Source organism: Cydia splendana, chromosome Z, assembly GCF_910591565.1.
Source record: "Cydia splendana chromosome Z, ilCydSple1.2, whole genome shotgun sequence".
Lineage (NCBI taxonomy): Eukaryota > Metazoa > Arthropoda > Insecta > Lepidoptera > Tortricidae > Cydia > Cydia splendana.
In genome coordinates, this window is record NC_085987.1 from 15,599,555 (window position 1) to 15,622,253 (window position 22,699).

Genomic DNA, 22,699 nt, shown 5'->3' on the forward strand with positions numbered 1-22,699 from the left:
ACACTAGGTTAACGGTTTAACCGCTTAACCCCGGGTTAGTGGGATGGTGCAAGTGGGCCTTACTTGATTATCCGCAGATGTATTATGTAAACGCGTCAAAGGATCTAGAGGGATGCGTTTCTGTTGTGTCAAGTTGGCATAGTCAATCGATATTTATTATTTAGTAAGTCAAATAGAGCAGCAGGAAAAAAAATAACGAGCACACGATGCAATTTTATCGCCGGGGAAAATTTGTTCGTAAGCTCGCGTGATGTGTTGCTTCAATTAGGACATAAGTAAGATTAGTGTATTTTATCTTGTCGTACTACAAAATCATATCGTTTGCTCGCACGATCGTTAGCCCATTAACTCTTAAGTGGACTCAGATCTTAGAGGATATAACCAACGGAGACGCCATGTCTAAAATTTTCGGTACAAAATAGTCTGTCGTTTTTTGCGGGGGAGGGGCACATCAAATGTATAGGTACGTCATGTCAGATAAACGTCAGTCCATACATATGGTTGACATGTGGTTGACCATTGGCCGCCTATTTTCGACAGAGGGGAACGCCTGTTAATGGCGGCTCCATTGTTAATTACTCCGAGACTCAGATATAACACCTAAATTATCTAAATGTAGAGCTAGAGACCTCTCGTCAAATATTACAAGCTATAATTATCAATGAGAAAATATTAAAGTGCATTCTCGCTGGTAGAGGAAGATTTGGACGCGGCGCGTCAGGAGGATTTCTTGTTGGGTTGCGTGTTGGCGCGGGAGGGCCGTCAGGCGAGGTGCGACAGGTCGTCCAGCTCGGGCGGCGGCGGCTGCGGCGCGCTGCCGCCGCGCGCGAACACCGGCTTCGCCACCACCGACACCGGCGCCTGCCCGACAACACCGAGCGTTCAATCATTATTCTAGCTTAAAGGCCCATTTACATGGCGCGCATCGTACAATCGCACGGTCGAGGTGAGAAACTCGCACCATGTAAAATTGTAAATGGGCCTTAACGCAAGAATCAGAATCAGAATGCTTTATTTGTGAAACATAGGTATACATGGGTCTTAGGTACATTTGAGCGCTATGTTTTGCCGGTTGGCATACAAATGTCAAAGAGAGCGAAAATCTAAATTAATATTGCAAATGTCATAACTTATAAAATAAATTAATTACAGTTGAAATTATTATTAAGTACATTACATTTAAATTTAAATCCTATAAAATATAATTCAAATAAAATTAAAATCTATCATTAGTCATGGTTATAATTAATGTTTATATCATATGTCATAGTCATCTAGATATTCTTTTATGGAGTAATAATATGCTTTATTTACTACAAATTAGAAAAGATATTTTTTGAATATATGTAGGTCCTGTAGTTTTCGTATGCTTTCTGGTAAATTATTATAAATTCGGGGTTCCATTCCGAATATACTTTTTGAGAGAAGAGCTGTTTTATATAGTTTATTTTTTATGTTGTCAATTTTACGTGCACAGTTAAATTTTGCGTATTGACCTATATTACTTTTCACATACAATGCTGTTTCGTATATATAAAGGGATGGAAGAGTTAATATTCTTAATTCAGTAAATAAAGCTTTACATGAATCAGTTATGTTTAAACCACATACGGATCGTATACATCTTTTTTTGGCTTTTAAATACTAATTCTCTGTCTGTTGAGTTGTCTTGTCTTGTCTTGTTGTTTGTCAAGCAACCGTACATTTAACCAACATTCTATGTTTATGCTTCATTGGAAACTGCCTATTATAGGTGTACTATTTATATCCGAGAGCGCCATCTTTTTGTTAGTAATTGGTCAAACAACTATATAAAAAAAAACCCGACAAGTGCGAGTCGGACTCGCCCACCGAGGGTTCCGTACTTTTTAGTACCTATTTGTTGTTATGGCGGCAACAGAAACACATCATTTGTGAAAATTTCAACTGTGTAGCTATCACGCTTCATGAGATACTGCCTGGTGACAGACAGACGGACAGTGGAGTCTTAGTAATAGGGTCCCGTTTTTACCCTTTGGGTACGGAACCCTAAAAAGCATTAACGTATAACCGTATAACATAATTAAAAGTAATAAAACCATGTGGGGTATCAAATAAGAACTTCGTAATTTGTATGTTGCGACAGCCAGATACTAATCCTTAGTGTAAGGCTTGAGTGGACGCTCGAGTTGGGCGTGCAGCGGGGCGGGGCGTGCGGCGTGCATGTTAAACAAATGCAAACGTATAGGAGCGGCCTTAGTGCACGCTGCTCAAATCACTTGTGAGCCCGGCGCTACGCTGCACGCCCCGCCGAACGCTCCGCTCCGAGCGTCCACTCAGGCCTTACACTTAGAGAGTATCTCCTGGCACATATGTAATTCAACTACATAAGTTACAGGTACTGAAAGTTCCTATAATCAGAAAATCTGTAGTAGAAGTTATGTATTCACTTCTTAAATAATTCCGTTTATTAACTGTTTCTGACAATTTGTACATCATTTCTGTTGGGCAGCGAGTCATGTTGTCCTTCTCTACCAATTAAATGTAATATGTGTTGATATTTGGCACCTGACATAAATAAGGTCTGACTGAAATAAGGGCGCAAATAGGAATTTTGACCAAAAATGTTTGCTGGGACAGTCTGCACCCCAATCTGTATGCAGAGGTAAAAAGCGAATAGTTTGCTGACTGCACACGTACAGTCACCCTCAATAATATGTTACATGTTACTCTTCGAAGGCCGCAAAAATATGTGGCACGCTCTTATGAGTCTAGAAATAAGATCGTGTTAAATATTTTTGCGGCCTTCGTTGTGTACCATATTATTGCAGATGACTGTACATGCGGATTTATGTGCTCTGGGTCTTAATTACAACTTGATTTGATATAAGACCATGGACAAAAAAACAATCCAGTTTAAGTACCTAGTAGATTTAGCAATGTTTGCGATTGCGATCGAGATTAATCTCACCGGTTTTCTGAACGTGTCAAGATTGGAATTTTGAAGACACTGGATAGTGAAAATACGGACCTGGCTAACCTGGCTTGAGGAGGCGGCTGCGGAGGAGTGCGCGGGCGGGGGCGCGGTGGATACGGGCGCGGAGGCGGGCGCTGGCGGCAGGCTCACCACCATCACCTTCTGCGGCGGCGGGGCGGCGCCCGCCGGCCCGCTCGTCACCACCACCGACTACGGAAACCACAGTACATGCACAACACACACTAACCACTACGTAACACATTCATCACTAGCTTGGCCGCCAATCATATTGTAATGTAATAAAATAAATAAATAAGTTACGCGCACTTCGAAAATAACGTGCAGGAAAGACGTATGACAGTATTTCTCTCCTATGTCGCGAAAGGCGCGCTTAAGTACCTATTATCTGTTTATTATTTTCAAAGAATATATTTAGTACTAAGTATAATGCCATATAATTATTGACGACTAATAACATACAATCAAATGGAGTTTGACTAAATACAAGCAAGCTCTCAAAAATGAATATAGCCTGTAACTATTTTGTATACTTTGGCTTAACGAGAAGGTCATTCTGATAGAAGTACAGTACAGCACTGCGCGGCGCGGTGACTACAGGAAGCCTAGGCAAGTTGCCAATCATAAATACATTGGCAAACGTCAATCATAAAGTAAAAATGTACCGACTATAGTTGATGGTGCTCAGAGCATAAAAAGGTCAACCACGGCGTTGCATGAACAAGAGATTTCCTTTGGCAGGATTGGTCCTTAGGACCCAAGGATGGATTTAAGAAGTGGAGCCACCGAGATTTTTTATCCAGGTGGGGGGTGGGGGAGTTTTAAGCGTCTGCGACGTCTGAGGTTATAATTCTTTAAGTTTAGGTTCTAAGTCAAGTTTAGTATCATTTTCGACTAAATCAAAGATGTAGACATAGATTTCATCCAAATCGGTTCAGCGTTTATTGATTTCCCATACAATCCTACACCTTACCTTTCATTTTTAAGGGATTATTTTTGGAATAAAAACTATCCTATGTTCTTCCCCGGGACTTGAAACTATCTCTATACCAAATTTTATCTAAATCGGTTCAGCGGTTATTCAATCCCCATACAAATTTCCACCTCCCTTTTTACACCCTTTAGGGATTATTTTTGAGATTAAAAGTATCCTATGTTCTTCCCTGGGACTCAAACCATCTCTATACCAAATTTCAACTAAATTGGTTCAGCAGTTTGAGCGTGAAGAGGAATAAAAAAAAAATATTTTTTTCATATTTTATGTGTTTTTACTTCGGAATGGTGCCGGAATGATATCATAAATGAATTTGGCATCCCCGATTTATACAAAAACGATACCAAACTTGGCCTAGTAACTAAAATGATATAGATATCAAGATAAAGTTGAGAGCCTAAAAATTAACATCAAAAACCTCGGTGGCTCCACTTCTTAAATCCATCCTTGGGTCCTAAGGACCAATCCTGCCAAAGGAAATCTTTTGTTCATGCAACGCCGTCGTTTAGGGCTTCCACCCTCGACCTAGTGAATGATAATTTCTAATTTATTAACTACGTTTGGCGTTTTCTATAAAGTACTATAAACGATCCATTGGACCCCGGCAAAGAAGTGGCTCACTTTGCATTTGTAGTGAGATGTCGTGATCTGAGTTATGTAATTGAACTTAGCCTTAGCCTTAGGATAGGCCAAAGGTATGTTGCCATCTTTTCAAGCGATAGCGCCATACCTTTGGCCTACTCTCGAGTAGATGGCGATTTCACATATCAGTGAAAATATAAGGATCCAAGTTAAATGGCGTTCTAAAAGTGTTAATGTTTTATGTCGAAAGATGACAGTAAATGTACATAATTCACTTTGACAGTATTCCTTTATTTCAAATTCTTTGCTTCTTACTCCAATTAAACATCCTGTATGTATTTGTATATCACGGTTTGCTTTGCATATACATATTTACATATCGGCACTACTTTGAAAAAATCTCGTATCTCGCAGTGCTACTCAAAGTTAAAAGGCGGTAACTCTGTATGCGTCCCATACATAGTTACAACAATTTTCTTGTGATTGACAGAACAAGATAAGAGTTTTTTTCAAAGTAGTGCCGATATATCACAAGATATATCTGGCAAATATCATATTGTTGTAGGCAAGGTGTTAGGTAACTATCTAACACTAGCAAAGTAGGTAGTTAGCATTATGTTGTGGCGTGAGCAAAGGTTACCCATGAATGGGTATTGTATTTTTTTTATGTCAATTATTTGCACGCTACGAGCTATCATTATTTAACTTAGCTTGGTTTGCCACATATTACGAGTACAAGGTCGTATTCATAAGAAACCCGATGGTGTGTATTAGGGTGGTATTTCATCTGCCCAATATCTTGGTCCAATGTCATTGCGTCTCACTCTCTTATAAGCAAAATGTGAGACAAAATATACATTGGACAAAGAAATTGGACAGGTGGAATACCACCCTTAGCAATCATTTGATTTCAAGAGTGGATATTAATTAAAACATTAATTTTAATGATTTGATGATATATCATGTGTAAATTATAATATGCACTGACTTCAAAACATGGCAAAACCTTTTGATGGCGCATTAATAACAAAATAATAGTATATACTATATAGTAAGGATGAAGATGGTAATGTATGAGAGTAGGCGGCCAGCAGGTGCTCGTGCGCATACCTGGACGTTTTGGGGCCGCGAGGGCTGCGGGCTGTGCACTGCCGCGTGCCCTGCGCTACTCGCCGGCTGACTCTAGCGAGTAAACAAAACAATACTTTGGTTGTGCTCTAACTCTACCTACGTTCGACATGCAAAACAAAATGCGGAACTCTTACTATACATTAGAGATATACGTAAGTACATTGTAATTGGAAATGTTCGTTTGGATTCCATAAATGCCTACGATATTTGATTTGATTGGGGATTCATGTAGGTATTTGTACATAAGTATTCGTCAAGTAAACCTTACTTATATTTACCAATATAAAGTGCTAACTCCATCACCACGAACAATATCGTTGTGCATACCACATGTATGTACATATATGTGACGTTCCACGGGAAAAGGTACCTTATGAGGGTTTCTAGTTTCGGAGATATGAAATGTTTTGTAAAGAGGTGAAAAAATGCTCAATTTTTTTTTTATTGTGTGATCTGAAATCTTAATGCGTAACGTTTGTTTACCTGTTTTTATTTTTGTTATAAGTTAGTTATAAGCCTAGTAATGTCGTCTCAGAGTTTAGTAGAAAAGGTACCTTATGAAAAAAAGATTGAAAATTCCCAAAAAAACTAGTCAATACGGGAAAAGAAGTTTGGTAGAGAACTGTATTAGCATTCTGCAAAACTAATTTGATAATTTCAGTTCTGGTTGGGGCGCCTCGCAAATATTATAACCGTACATAGACCGACATCACAAATCCAAGTAGCCTGCTATTATACCAAAGTTACTCTCATCAAGTCTTTCTTAACTAGAATAATCTTCATTTGGTTTGGTCGCATGCAGTAAATCAGCCATTGGTTTGCTGAAAAATGCCAATACCCGACGCATTACCTTATGGAATATCGAGGTCATTGAACCTCAATGCCGCTTATCTTCAATAGCAACCGAAATATATTATTGATAAGAAATAGACGATTTATACCATCTTAACCCCAAAATATTATTAGTTTATCCTAACTGTTCCATCATCATCATGCCTCATCATGTAACTTAATCACAAGGTACCTTTTCATTACATACAAATTATTGGTCTTTTTAAGATTAGTATGACGAAGAACTAATTAAATTTGGGGCAGTTTAATGTAAATTAATATTTTCTATTCATAAAAGATAAACTGTAATATGATTGATATTTTGTAGTGATGTATTATTAGATTTATTTCCATAAGGTACCTTTTCGTAAATGTATGGAGCAAATACTGTTATTGTTATGTAAGTTTAAAGTGGCATAAGGGGTTAAATAGAGTATTTAGTTGGGGTTTTAGGATTTATTTCATTTGAATGACAGAATTTCTTTCATATGTGCTCAGAAAAATTGATTGTGTGTCACATTAAAAGTAAATATATTCAATTTTGTGATTTTATATGAAAAAGTCAGAAAATACATTTTCACCTCTAAATCGGTATTGTTTTTTGCTTAAACTGTCTGTCAGTGTCGTTTTATAATAGATAAAATTTAAATCTTGAGAGCTCATTGCAATCAATCGTGAAAATGAAATAAAACTTTATTTTCAAGAGATTGGTTAGTATACACATAAATCAGTCGATATCAAAAGTTTCTATTTCCATTACAGAACAAGTCGCAATATTTTTTTAATCTCAGATATATAAGGTATTATTATTTGTACTCAACTATGTAACTTATTTCAGGAACATAGTTTTTTAGGCGGCTAAACTTAAAACTTCTCTATCGTAAAGTTGCTCATTTCACAACATTATTTTCAAAAAATCATATCTCTGTAACTACGCAACCTAGAAGGTTGATCTTTTGTGTTGTCGATAGCTTATTTATTGTAGATTACTGGGGTATGCATAACTCCATACCCGCCATAAGGTACCTTTGACCGTGGGACGTCACATATGCTCTAATTTGAATATAAAATTAAACATTAGTGATAGTCATTCAACAGGACGTTCCACTACAAGTCTAGAAGAATATAGAGATTTTTTAATATAATCTATGTAGAATATCTCCAGTTTTTCAATTTAACTGCACCATATATTGACATGCAGGCATGCAACTTATGCTTCAATATATGCTGCCGGACCAAATTGGCAATAGGAACCAGAATAGCAGAAAATTCAAAGTCCCAAAAACTGACCAAATGCATTACGCTTTTTTACAAGCATGAGCGCTACAAAGATCGGAATGATTCCGATGATGCATATGTATCTAGTTGAAATGTACAAATTTTCATTAGAGGCGTCATCGCTCTGGGAACAAGTGTGTTGACGCCAAGCCTCCTCTATTATATTCTGTTATTAATGGAAACAACATTCCAACAAGAGTTACGTGCAAACAACATACACTATATATATATATATATATATATATATAAAAGCTTACCTATGTGTTCAGACCTGCGAAATTATTAGCCCCAGGTCGGGTACGATGAATTTAGTTGAGTTCGCTAGATGGGCGTGTGATGTCGCGCTGATACTAACCTGTGGCGGTTTCGGCTGGGAAACAATGACGAACTTCTGCGGCGGCGGCGTGCCCGGCGACGGCGACTGCGGCCCGGCCCCGGCGCTCATCATCACGTTACGGGTGCCCAGGCTATCTACGGACAGACGTCAACTAAAAATAGAATCATTTGTAATTTGATACAGTTCCGAAAGCCGCTCACCTCAGGCTACTGTGCAATGGGGGGAATGGTCCCTAACTACCTAAATGGTAGCTGTATAGAATGAATGATTCTATACACCGTACACCGCAGTGGGCCTCACAGTGGGATTTGTTTAAGTGTTAACTAAGTTATAAGTTGCAAAAGTTTAAAGTAATAGTTTACCGACGGTCTTGGAGACGAGCCCGGAGTGCGGCAGATGCGGCGTGGGCGGCGCGGGCGGCAGCAGCGGCGGCGTGCACGTGACCACGGCCACGGCGCCGCCCGCCGCGCCGCCCGCCGGCGACGCGCGCAGCTTGCTCACCATCTGCTGCAGGCTCGGGCCCAGGTAGCCGTAGTCGCGCCTGCAAACCACACACACATATATCATTAGGACCATTAATAAAGAGTGTAATACCCGAGTCGCATTTTCATAGTTTTTCTCTGTAAGTTATTGCAAAAGCCCACTTCAATGAATTCAATAGAACATTACCTACTACAGAAGTTGAGAAATTGGGATTAAATTCTCGCGCAAATTTTCACTGGGACGTCATGAACGGTCATTGTTAGGTGACGCGACTACAACATGCTGCACATTTTACGTAATGAATGTTGCGTCAATGCCAGCTACAGGGTGACCACTCTTTACTATAACCAAAATTCCCTGACTTTTCCCGGTTTTCCAGGCGTTTTTTCAAGTTTTTCCCTGACCATAATCTTAAATGTAATAAATATAAAATATGTGATTGGAACACATTTTTGAGTTTTTGCAGAATCTGAATTAGTCCAGTCATTATATCCAAAAAACCGACCCTACCCGTGAATAATCAATTAATCAGTTCTTGGATTTTTTTTTCGTAGGTCCCTCGGGGGGGTCACTGGGAGTGTAAATTCAAAAAGTAGACTGAATCAGGCTCCTGTGTATATTCGAAAAACGGTTTTTCTTGAATAACTCGGCCATTTTTGATTTTACAGTAAAACCGTGAGGACAAAAATTATAGGAAATTTGATTCTCTACAAGTTTGGTCCTCACAATTTTTCTTCTAGGATCGATATTTTGGAAATTAAATTTGAAAAAAGCGACTAATTCAAAATATTTTCATCATCTACGAGATACGAGCGATAGAAATTGGGAATCTAGTGGTATTGACCACTCGATTTCAATTCTATTAGTAGAATTTAAACGCCTAGTAGTGGAGATATCATTTAACGAAATACACGAAATCGAGTGGTTGAATTTTTAAAAATCGGCCCCTGGACTTAAATTTTTTATCTTTTTGTGTAGCTCCTCCGTGTACAAAAAAAAAATGATCCACGTGGCTCGTAATGCTCACTTTACGAGCCGCGTGGATCATGTTTTTTTTTCAATATTTATTTTGTCTATACCGCCGTGGTAGGATATAGTGTTACCTATTATTAACCTATTTAGCGGCAGACGTACGACCCCAATTTCATAGAAAACCGCAAATCGATATACAGGGTTAGCCGTTTGGCACACGCATACTAGAGATCAAAATAATTTTTTTGACCCGCAGTTCCTAAAAAAATTTCCATAGGAGGGGAGTGCTGAGTCATTATTTTTTTTTTATGAGAAAAAAAATTTTTTTTAGAAACCAATCGTGTATGGTAGGGTTAAAGAGGTATTCCCCGTTGGATATATGGATATTACGTATCATTTTATGATTAATATGCACCGTATCTGCAGTACAGTTCCATTAAGTCTCGTAGAATAGATACTGAAGTAGGACTGTATCACTTAGTATTATTGAAAAAAAAAAAATACTAAATGAAATTATTTTCAAAATTGCTTTATTAGGGTTAGATATGATAATATCACGTATCATTTGAGGTATATTGTACAAAAAAAAATCAGCCATATCGTATCTGGAGAAGCCCAAACTTGAAAATTATTTTTGTTTTAATAAAAAAAAAATGGCTGAAATGTAATGATGTGGTATAGTTTTAGAATCGCTACGAAAAGCTTTTCTGAAAAAAAAATTTTCTTTCCCATACAAAAAAAAACAATGACTCAGCACTCCCCTCCTACGGGAAATATTTTTAGGAACTGCGGGTCAAAAATTTTGTTTTGACCTCTAGTATGCGTGTGCCAAACGGCTAATCTGTACATCGTTTGCGGTTTTTTAAAGTGAACAGGTTAGCACATTCACTGCCCCCGACGCAAATGTGCATCCACCGTCATACAAGTTTGTTCCTAGGCCACGCCCCCTGGCAGTGAATGCGTTAGACTAATTATAGTAGATATATAATGTTTGCAGATTATACATAGATTATAGATATATAATGAAGCGATGGTGGCCTAGCGGTAAGAGCGTGCGACTTTCAATCCGGAGGTCGCGGGTTCAAACCCCCGGCTCGTACCAATGAGTTTTTCGGAACTAATGTACCTACGAAATATCATTTGATATTTACCAGTTGCTTTTCGGTGAAGGAAAAACATCGTGAGGAAACCGGACTAATCCCATCAAGGCCTAGTTTCCCCTCTGGGTTGGAAGGTCAGATGGCAGTCGCTTTCGTAAAAACTAGTGCCTACGTCAAATCATGGGATTAGTTGTCAAGCGGACCCCAGGCCTATTACTTATTCTGTGCCCAGGCTCCCATGAGCCGTGGCAAAATGCCGGGATAACGCCAGGAAGAAGAAGATATAATGTTTGCAGATGGTAAAATTAATATATTTATTTTTATTTTATTATGTACATACAGAGACAATTTTTATTCTCTGACCTCCATTAAATTTCCCTGACAATTCCCTGACTTTTCCATGACTAGCGAAATTCCCTGACTTTTCCCGGTTTTCCCGGTTTTCCAGAAAGTGGCCACCCTGCAGCTAGTTCATTATATTGCTTCTGTAAATTCTGAATACTTCATCTGAAGGTTACCATAGAGAAGGGTACAGTATACGGTATGTAACCACGACCACGTATTACATAGGCTCTAAGGTAAGTATTTGGATTATGAAAGTTATAAGCCGAGGCTTAAGAGTCGTGTAGGATGAGGTATGAACGCCATAGCGGTTACTTGTAATCGTCAGGCTGGTCGGGCGGCTGGCGCAGCTGGCGCAGTACGGGCGCCAGCACCTTGAGCAGCTGGTGCTTGAGGTTGCCGGCGGCCAGGCGGTCGGCGCCGCCCGTGCCCGTCAGCGCGCCCTCCACGCGCTCGCCCAGCCACCGTACGCGCGGTAAGATCAACACCTGCACACAAAATATATGCCACTGTTAGACATCAGTTACACGCTAATTCTGGCGTCAGGTCAGTCCATCAGTCCATTCGAGTTTTGACTGATGTCAGAATGATGGAAAATGGACACGGTTACACGATTAGTCCAGACTGACAACAGACTGATAAAATTACGACACAGTCGCCGTTTGGACACAGAACGCAACACAGTCATTTAGTCTTGTCTAATATGGTGACTGACGCGAGAATGACACGAACAGGTTACACTAACTATCAGTCTCCTATCATTTTCTGTCATTCAAAATGGACTGACGAATATTACCTATCTAAAAATTTAAATTTTCATCAGTCCAGACCATCAGTCCATCAGTCCGCGTGTTACACGATAATTCTCCCGTCAGTCTGACCAGACTGATGGACTGAACTGACGCCAGAATTAGCGTGTAACCGATGTCTAAGCACATTGGACTTTCGAGAAATGTGACTCGTCTTCAAATGAATTTTTATAACGTAACTATTTGGGATACATGTAGTTTTTCTCTTATACATATATATTTAGGAATCAAAAAGTCACATATAAATGTGTTTGAACTTATAGATATACAATTAGACCTGTAGTTCTATTAAATGTAAAATAGTAATATTTTTCACAAGTCGAAACATGGTAGAAAGGGGTTAAAAGATTTACACGCTTTATAACAGTCACATATAAATGTGTTTGAACTTATAGATATACAATTAGACCTGGTAGTTCTACTAAATGTAAAATAGTAATATTTTTCACAAGTCGAAACATGATAGAAAGGGGTTAACCTTTTCGACGCCGTGTCAAACACAAAAGCTGTCACTCGGACGCCACGTCACCGAAGTGTCAAAACTGAAATTGAACTTTATGCACATGCACGTAGGTCTATGTTGCTCTGTGGTCTGTGACCGATTAATCGGTCTTTGGCGTTGAACCTGCGGTGCGGATATATCGGTCATTGGCGTCCAAAAGGTTAAAATTGATTTACACGCTTTATAACATTATTGTTTCATTTCATTTAATACTATTAATTTAACAACTTAAAAAAATTAAAATTTTAAAATTTAATCTGTTTATTCCATTAAAAAAGCATGCATATTTACAATCTTAACTACTAATCTTAAATTAAAAAGATTTTTTGAGTTAAGGAGTCTACGTTATAATTAATTATACACTATTACTTATTCATTTTATTATTTTTCTATAAGATAGGGATTCGATTATTCTCTCATTTTAAGCATGTGTTTCTTTATAATGTATCTAGCTTGCCCACATGTTCGATCTTCTAACGAGTTAATTAATTCATTTGGAAATCTATTCAATATACGCGGTACAATGCATTTCCATACTCTTCGACCGTATTCATTGTTTGTTTTTACGATCTCAAACGTTGGAATGTTATCTAGGTTGCGTAACCGTGGGGGTCGCGTTTTTTTGTGTAAGTACTTTATGTTATTGTAGTATTGGGTTACAATGGCTAAGTCTATTTTTTCAAATACAGTTAACACTCTGCAGTAATTGAATAGATTTTCATAATGACTTTTATGTTTATATTTAATTTTCGTAGGTACAATAGTCTTAAGTATACGTAGTTGTAGGTTATAGATATCATTTAGGTAGGTTTTGTATGATCTTCCATAGCTTTCTAGGCCATAGTTTATAACAGAATCCGCCATAGACATGTAAAGGAGTCTTAATGTATTAAAAGGGACTTTGTGTTTTAGTATACATAATTTTGATAGTATAGATCTAAGTTTATTACATACCCGGTGAATATGAGGGCCCCAGTTAAAGTTATGGTCTATAATTAGCCCGAGGTAAGTATGTTCTTTTACAATATCAAGATGATTACATTTACAAGTTGTGCTAGGCATGTGTAGACATTTGTGTTCGTGGGCCACGATCTTTGGAGTGAAGTTGATTTTTTTATACGGCGAGTGAATGTGCATCAGTTTAGTTTTAGCGTAGTTTAGTGACAGACCTAGGTCGTGAGCCCATTTGCACAATATATCGAAGTCATGCTGCATCATGCTCTGGGCAGTTTCCAGATTCTCATGGGCTGTGATTATACATGTATCGTCTGCAAACTGGTATACAGAACCATGCCGGAAAATTTTACACATATCATTTACGTATAGCAAGTATTCCGTCGGAGCTAAAATTGAGCCTTGTGCCGTGCCGCATAAGGTCGGAATTAGGTCACTCTGTTCGCCCGCTATGCTTACGGCGCTGTATCTATTAACGTGGTAATTTTTTATAAGTTCTAGCATAGGTCCCTGTATACCATTTTGTTCTAATTTTTTATAAAGTGTAATGTGGTCCAAAGTATCAAAAGCTTTGCTAAAATCAATCATTACGGCAAGTACGTGGTGTTTTTTTTCTAAGTGTTCGTTAATTTCGTCTGTAAACAATGACAAGAGTTGTGATGTACTTTTATTTTTTTGAAAACCAAACTGTTTTTCGTGAATTATGCCATTACTTGATAAGAATGAATTTATTGAGTTCCCAATATATTTTTCTATAATTTTATCTATACAGGATAAAATTGTTATCGGTCTATAGTTGTTTGTATCTGCATGGCTACCTTTTTTATATATGGGTCTTACCAGCCCTATCTTAAGTTTGTCAGGATAAATAGAACGCGATATACATAAGTTTATAAGGTGTGTTATGACAGGGGTCATATGTTCGGATATGTATTTTATATCTTTTGCCCTTATTTTATCGTATCCTGGGCTTTTTTTGTCGTCTATTTGTGAAATTATTTTATGTACTATTTTTTCGTTAATTTTTTTTAGACGAAATGTTAAGTTTGGTGTATTAATATAGTTTGTCTCGTCAAGTAATGGCACATTACAATTATTTTTTACACTATTGACATTATCATTAAACTCAGTTGCAAATTTATTGGATAACTGTTTCGCTTTTAACCTAAATGACTTAATTAATACATCATCAATTGCTTTAACAATTCTCCCTGTCAATTTATTTATAATTTCCCACATTTTTTTAGGATTTCTATAGTTTTGACAAATTTGCTTCTTTGTAAAATTATTTCTAGCCTGACAAATTTTTCTATTGGTTCTATTCCTATATTTTTTGTATATAAGCTCATTTTCTTTGTTACATGGGTCCTCTAGAAATATTTTTAAAAGTTCTTTCTTTTTGCTACACATATTTATTAAATGGTCAGTTATCCATGTATTTTCCTGCGTTTTGTTTACAAATATTTTAGATTTGTAATTACATTTATTATAGACTGATTGGTATTCATTAATTATGAGATCGACTAATTCGTTCGGGTCGTCGCATCGCAGGGCCGGGCTCCAGTCAATTTGATTTAGTTCTAGTTTGACCTGGTCGTTATTCAACTTGTTTACTAATTTAAAGGTACTTACGCTCGCAGCGCTGATAAGAGCTAATCCAGTTATGTAATGATCGGCCGGCGCATCTCGCACAACAGCTGATCGCACGGAACGCGCGGGCGCACCTGGCTTGCAGATGTCACGAACGAATAAGTGATCTATGCAGGATTTGGATATTCCATTTTTATTTGATTCTACTCTCGTAAAGTGTGAGATACAACATTCAAAACCTAATTCGTTTAAGCTATTTAGGTACGATCTTACAATAGTATTTGTGCACGAAATATCAATGTTAACATCGCCTACTATTATACAATCTGATTGGATAGGATATTTCGATAGTAACTGCGATAGTTCACTAATAAAATTAGTCTTATTTAAGTTAGGTGGTCTATATATTGAACATAAATTTATTTTACCGCCTTTAAAGATTTCCACTTCACCACAAATACACTCGAAATTCACTGTATTCACTGGAGTCTTAATGAATGATATACTTTTATGTGCGTAGATAATAATACCGCCTCCTTTTCTTTGGGTTCGTAGCTCTGTGTACATAACATAATCCTGAATATCGAACAAGCTCGCTATGTTTTCTGTGATGTTGGCTTCTGTGATTATAATTAAATGTATTATTCTTGGGCTGCTAGTAACGATGTATTCTAATTGAGAGTGGTTTTTTATTGTTGACCGGATGTTGACATGTAGTAAAATTAAATTGTTTTGGGCATCTGGTAAACTAAACATAAAGTCTGTCCAGGAGTCGTGGAATGTCTCGATGCTGGTGGAATCGGGTATATCCATTATTTGTGTTTTATATGTGTTTTAACTGAGCTGCTACATTTTGAACAGTAGGTTAACGAATCCCATAGTAATGAAATGATGAAAAATTACCTTCACAACTTCTGGGCCAAGTTCTGCTAACCCCTGTATTGCTCCATAGAGAGAAGCGAGTGGAGTCTTTTCCGATTCTTTCATATTAGCCATTGATGGTCCAGCACCAGGTTCATTGTCCGTTTGAGAAGGACATTGGAGAGCTTTTGCAAATAATCTGTTGGAAATAAATTGATTATTCATTTTGTGAGTTGTCCTTTATGTAAATAATATATCGTACCTACTAGCTGTGCCCGCGGCATAGTACTTACCGCGTGACTCTTGTCTGTAAATTATTTGTAGAGGTATTGAAAGTCTTGCAGATTTGAGACATAAGGCGTGCAGCAAAATCCCTCAAAGCCCAATGATTGTCCATTTCAGGCCTTAGGCAAAGTTGTCGAGAAACTATGCAAGTTGATACCGACGGAATTAGTTCATGCAGCTGTAATTCACAAATAAAAAAACAGTTAATTACTAACATAGTTAGAGGTACATATATTAAGACGGGTTAGTATTTGAGTACTATTTAATTACTTACATATTTCTCCAGATAAAGTGATTGATTATCCAGCAACGCTTTGACCATCCGCATCAAATAGATCAGCAATGCTAGGTTGTTTTGCACAACATTGACTTTGACACCCTCAGAAATGAAAGTACACATCCGCGGCAACATTTCGTGCAGCCCCGGGTCGCACGCCAGAGACTGCAAGGCTTCCTGCACAAAACCAAATAATACTATATTAATATATGTAAATAACAAAAAAGAAACATAATAGTCTACTCTCAGCCTACAGATAAAATCTGTGTTTTGATTGGAACATTTTATGAACACTATCATCTTCATTATCTTGCTCACGTTTGTCCCGGCTTTTCGCCACGGCTCATTTGAGCCTAGAGTCCGCTTGGTAACTAATGCCAAAAATTGGCATATGAACTAGTTTTTACGAAAGCTACTGCCATCTGACCTCCCAACCCAGAGGGGAAACTAGGCCTTATTGGGATTAGCTTCACTCGCACCGACTCGGAAGCCTTCAACCGAGATATGATTGTATGTGGTACATACCGCGCGGCGCCCCTCGTCGCTGCCGACGCACGCCTCAGTTATCTCCTTGTAGTAGAGCTGCTGCTCCACGCTCAGCTCGTGCGTGGCCAGCTGCTTCACATGCACTGACTCGGAAGCCTTCAACCGAGATATGATTGTATGTGGTACATACCGCGCGGCGCCCCTCGTCGCTGCCGACGCACGCCTCAGTTATCTCCTTGTAGTAGAGCTGCTGCTCCACGCTCAGCTCGTGCGTGGCCAGCTGCTTCACATGCACTGACTCGGAAGCCTTCAACCGAGATATGATTGTATGTGGTACATACCGCGCGGCGCCCCTCGTCGCTGCCGACGCACGCCTCAGTTATCTCCTTGTAGTAGAGCTGCTGCTCCACGCTCAGCTCGTGCGTGGCCAGCTGCTTCACATGCACTGACTCGGAAGCCTTCAACCGAGATATGATTGTATGTGGTACATACCGCGCGGCGCCCCTCGTCGCTGCCGACGCACGCCTCAGTTATCTCCTTGTAGTAGAGCTGCTGCTCCACGCTCAGCTCGTGCGTGGCCAGCTGCTTCACATGCACTGACTCGGAAGCCTTCAACCGTGCTGCCTTCCCGCATATTGGTTTACCTGACAAAAAAAATGTTTAGATCCTATTAACTAAACTAAGGCGTAACATTAGTGAATTAATGAATGAATGATTAATGATTAACAATTTACAACTGATTTACTCTTGATGTGGACGGTTAAAATACATATTATAAAATACAGTCAAATGTACAGCCAAATGTGTCATTCACATATCCAGTGAACTTCATATGTGCACAAATAGGCCAATCAAATTAGATCCAAAAATAACGTTTTGAGGAATTAATTCCCAGCAAGCTGGAAATCGTTTTAATACTTTGCACAGGAGGTGTGCATAAATTTTGTGAGCCTTAGGAGAGAAATTTATCCTTGGATTGCCAAACCACTCAATGTAGAAGGAACCCACCATCAATTACAATGGCACTACCAGCGAGGTTATTGTCAACCAGAGTGGAGGAACGGAAGCTGACATTGAAACATGAATAAACAGAAAAACTTGATAGAGCCATATGACTGGCAGGGAATGTATGTCGGCAGCCATTTGTAAAATTCACAAGATCATAAACTTCCTAGGCATCGTGTATGTTTCTCTCATCAATATGTTGTATTATTTATAAGGCACATCATTATAGGTATGCTTGAGCAAAACTTAGTCAAATCATGAAATGGTGGTATAACTACAATTCGCACAATAATAAAAAAAGGTAGTAAGGTAGGTTGCTGGAAGATCAGCACTGACTTTTGGGTTATTATTATGCCGAGGTGAAACCATTTCGTGGTAAACTATGTATTTATTTTATGTTTAAATTTCTTTGTTGTTTTATACTTGTATATGTTATAGTGGACGTGGTTAAGCAAAACTGTGTCAACCCACATATTCGCCATTTTGAGATAATCGTGTTTAAAGATGTAACTATTTCTTTTGTCAAGCTTGTACACAATTATTGAATTTTTGTAACTATGATGTGTTCATTCATCATTGGTGTTGTTGAGGATGCTATTTTACTAACATATAACATCATAAATTCTTTTGATGACCATTAAATAGACAAATATTGTTATTGCGAAATGTCAAAACAACAATTTTCTAACGCAAAATGAGTCAAGTGTCATAACCCATTATTGCTAAACGTTAAACGGAATGTTACTAAAAATCTACTTAGCGTCAAAACTCATAACACAATATTGTAAATCAGATAATGAGACATACTTAAAATAGAAAATAATGTCAAGAATAAAACGAAGATACAAGGAGCCTGCGACAAAAAACTATGATCAAGCGATTAAATAAACTTAAACTACGCGCGTTAGGTCCCCACGGCCCCAGGGTTTCCACCCCAAACGCCGCAAATATGTACTACTACCTAGTGTCGCATATTTGTGACGTTTGAGGCTTTCGGCTGATGATACGGCCGCACCAGCGCCAACTTTGGTGCTTGGAATATGGGGTGCCAGGGAATCTACGCAGGTAGCGTCCCAGACAAGTGGCCGACCTATACTCCAAGGCACCAGCGTCATTCCGTCAGGCCTCTTGCCATCGACCCTGGCCAGACCGTTGGGCTCTAGGACCGACGGTATCTTGGCACTGACAAAGGGCCCTTCGGATGACGTCTTTGAGGCTGGCGTGGCGGGGGATTCTACCAGCGCTCCGGAGACAAGAGAGGCCATGGTGGCCCAGTATGTCCACCATGGCGCCGCATTGACAGTGATATGGCTGGTTTGTTGATGCCCCCAAACGTAAGCTAGCTGCTAGGCGGAAGGTGGTGTTATCTAGAAAAGTACCTATGTTTGGGGAGGGTAACCCTGCAATCACAGACCCGACTCCCACTCCGCAGACGCAAGGAGACGAGCTCGGTCCGCCGAAATAGTTGACGTATGTAAAAGGTTTTTCCGTACTAGTTGACAGAGCGGCTCGTCCCATTGCCTCTGCGAGCAGGGATTGGCAGGCGGGTCTGTGTTGGGACAGGTTATAGACCAAACGTTCTTGGCCTCAGAGCAGTGTGCGGCCTCCATAAATCCAATGGAAGGATCTAATATTTTCCCTATATGGCATTGAGCACCATGCACCGAGGACAAGAACGCAGGTAGAGCAACACAAGAAATTTTGCGGATACCCAGGTCACCGAATCTAATGGGTAGGCTACTAATGTATCTAATTTTGAGACCAGCTCTAAGTTAATTGACTTGTCCTCAAAGGGTTTTCCCTGGACTGAAGTATGGTTTTCAAGTTTTTTTTTTTGCTTTTATGAGGCTTACAAGCACTCAATCTCTTGTTTTCGGCAACAGCATCCAAAAAATATCATGTTGATTTTATTTTAAATTATTTACTTATTTTTAAATTTTTTATTGGTGTTACCGGCATGAAATATCTTTTTATTTAATAATTAAAAAGTAAAGCTATGTATTCATTACATAAAATATGAGTAATTACTACTTAATCACCAATTTTTACTTATCAAATCGGAATTACCGAATAAATCCACGCAAACAGACGGTTTGAAAAAACTGACGATGTGTTTTTAAAAATTCGCAATAATGTTTCAAGGCTTATAACACAAAGTAGAGTCACTTATGGAGTATTAATAACAATTAGGTGTGTTTGCAATAACCAATCAAGTGACATAACTCTACTATGATCGCCACCAGAAGACCAATATAATAATTTTGCAATAATGAGTTATGTATATTTCTTTAATTTATTCTATGGCAGCACTAAAGGAAAATACTTTGATGCATAATTTACATACAATCAACTCAGTACTAATTACAGCACTATTTTCTATGCAAATAAGTAGGACATCATCAACTTATATTTCGAAAATACAAGGCGTGTAACACCTCAAAATATGAAGTAACGAAAATCAGCTGAAAAACTGTTGATTTTTAACTTACCTTAATATATCTTGCACCCAATTCCTGTGCCGTTCGTTCTTTTTTTTTATTTAAGCCCAATTCGTAATAAAAACGATTTAAAATGAATTTCTTAGTCGTCTTACTATGTTAACACGTGTGAGAATACACTAGCACTGGTTATTTTGAATTAAGCAATAATGAGTTAAGCCTCATAACTTATTATTTCTTAAAGTAAACGGGAGATAGTCCAACAAATATGTGTGTTAAGAAACATAACACACTATTGAAAAATATGCTAAATGCAATGGCAGTTATGTTAAAACCGTATTCGTGAAATTTCAGGAGAAATATATTTTTTGAATATATGATTTCTTTAAAAAAATATAGATTATTGTCTAAGGCTGCGGTCGGCAACCTGCGGCCCGCGGGACGCATGCGGCTCGCGAAACTGTCACTTGCGGCCCGAGAGGCGCCTTGGCTATTTTGTATGAAATAACAAAACAACAATGTCTCATAAAGTCATAAATATTAACAAAGTACGCCCCGCGTCACCTCCATCAGCTACTATAGGCCCTTGGCTGCTAAAAGGTTGCCGACCGCTGGTCTAAGGAATCGTTTGGTATACATAACTCAAAATTTGTCATTTTGTCGGTTGACACAGTTTTGCTTAACCACGTCCAGTTAAGCCATTCTCAAAGCATGCTCTGCGGACCCCTAGGGCTGAGCAAAGACTCTATTAGGGCTCCGCGAGAATACTTGTAATAATAAGAAAAAAACAGCTCTGCTATTGGCATATCTGGTCCAAAGTGACAAACGAAAAATTTTAATTTGGGGCTCCGTCAAATATTTTGCATTCCAAAAGGGTTCTGTTACCAAAAAAGTTTGAGAACCGCTGTTATAGTTTATCATGAATAAATGCGTTGATTTCTAGATTGTTCAAAAATCACTCCTACTAGCAATTCTTTTAATCTACCTGCTGAATCCTTGTTGACAGGTTTACTGAGTTTGCTGATGGGGTCAACTGACTCCAGTTTTTGGGATTCCTTGGAAAGTGGGGGCGGGTTCTCAGGCACAGTTGGCTGCACACCATCCACACTTAACCAATGAGCTCGCAGAGAAACATCTAATGGAATCTTTGGTGGAGGTGCTGACAAAATTTCATTTAAATCAATTTCTTTCTCTTCTATAAAATGTAATTCCCTCCCACCCCCAGATGCAAATCTGAAGGGTAATGAATCTGGCTGAACAAATCCATATTGAGGCTGTAACATAAAAAAACACTCATCAAACTATCTAAACTAAACACTTCATCAAAGTACAAATATTGTTCTTTTCGTTAATAAAGTTAAAAAAATATTTACCTTTGAACATTAATTATCAACTTCAGACTTAATTAAACTACCAAGTAATTGATTGTAGAAAAACAAGAAAAATATATATCACTATAACTGAAAAATAACTACAGCTAGAAAGTTATAATTGCTGAACACTAGAGTAACCTTAATTGAAAATATTTTAGATACCAATGAATATACCTCAAAATTTTTAGCCTTAAGCACATGGTCAATATCAGTGATGGATAGTTTTTGTCTTTTGGAGTGATGCATAAACTTCATGGCATCCTGCACGATCACTTTGAGTCGATATGATACGTCGTCACTGAGATCTTTAGCAGCGTCGTCGCCGAGGGTCGCGATACCTACACTTTCAGCAATCACCTTCATTGACTCTGCCGACATAGTCGACCCATAAGTAATGTCTGAGTCTCCCATCTTCAATATTTACTTTTATCCTCTTTCAAAATGCAAGTAACTTTGACTTGCTGATCACATAGCGACTTCTTCACTTGTGATGTGTTTCTTCTATTCTATCAGATTGTTTGCCTCGAGCAAGTCCAAACAATTAGTACGTTTCCAGAGTCCGTTCATACATCTGATGAAAGAAAATATTAATTTTATACAAGTATAACTATTAAATGTAGTAAAAACCTTGAAAATAATTACTATTATAGCAATACAACTATCCGCTGTACAGTCCCTTCAGAGGGGCTACCGCGAAAACCGAAATTCGCAAATTGCGGGGATCTTACTCTTTTACTCCAATGAAGGCGTAATTAGAGTGACAGAGAAAAATGCCCGCAATTGACGATTTTCGGTATTGGCGGTAGCCCTACAGTTCTCCTAAACCATTCCTAAACTAAACCACAGACAAAGCCAAAAGCCAGTTAAGTAAAGTCATGTCACAGGGTGTCAATGTCATCCTTAGAGCATTTAGTAACTGGAGACATCATGGCTGTCATTTTCTGTACGAAACAGTCTGCCGCAAAGGTCTGCCGATTTTTGCGGGGGAGGGGACGTCAAATGTATTGCTATTTCTACATGATTTGTACGTAACGTACAAACAGAGGGGCTACCGCGAAAACCGAAATTCGCAAATTGTGGGGATCGTTCTCTTTA

General features: G+C 38.5%; 1 protein-coding gene across 1 annotated transcript; it reads right to left on the bottom strand.

Moving 5' to 3' along the window:
• On the bottom strand, positions 1 to 22,255 carry LOC134804585 (transcription initiation factor TFIID subunit 6). The gene is made up of 12 exons (XM_063777694.1): positions 21,779 to 22,255; positions 21,217 to 21,505; positions 17,281 to 17,432; positions 16,300 to 16,479; positions 16,034 to 16,203; positions 15,783 to 15,939; positions 11,340 to 11,512; positions 8,490 to 8,668; positions 8,146 to 8,261; positions 5,661 to 5,732; positions 3,011 to 3,166; positions 1 to 861 (listed from the first exon to the last, which is right to left on the bottom strand). Exons 1-12 carry the CDS (start codon positions 22,013 to 22,015, stop codon positions 763 to 765), a joined length of 1,980 nt encoding a protein of 659 aa, XP_063633764.1. The 5' UTR covers positions 22,016 to 22,255; the 3' UTR covers positions 1 to 762.
• Positions 22,256 to 22,699: the final 444 nt, after the last annotated feature.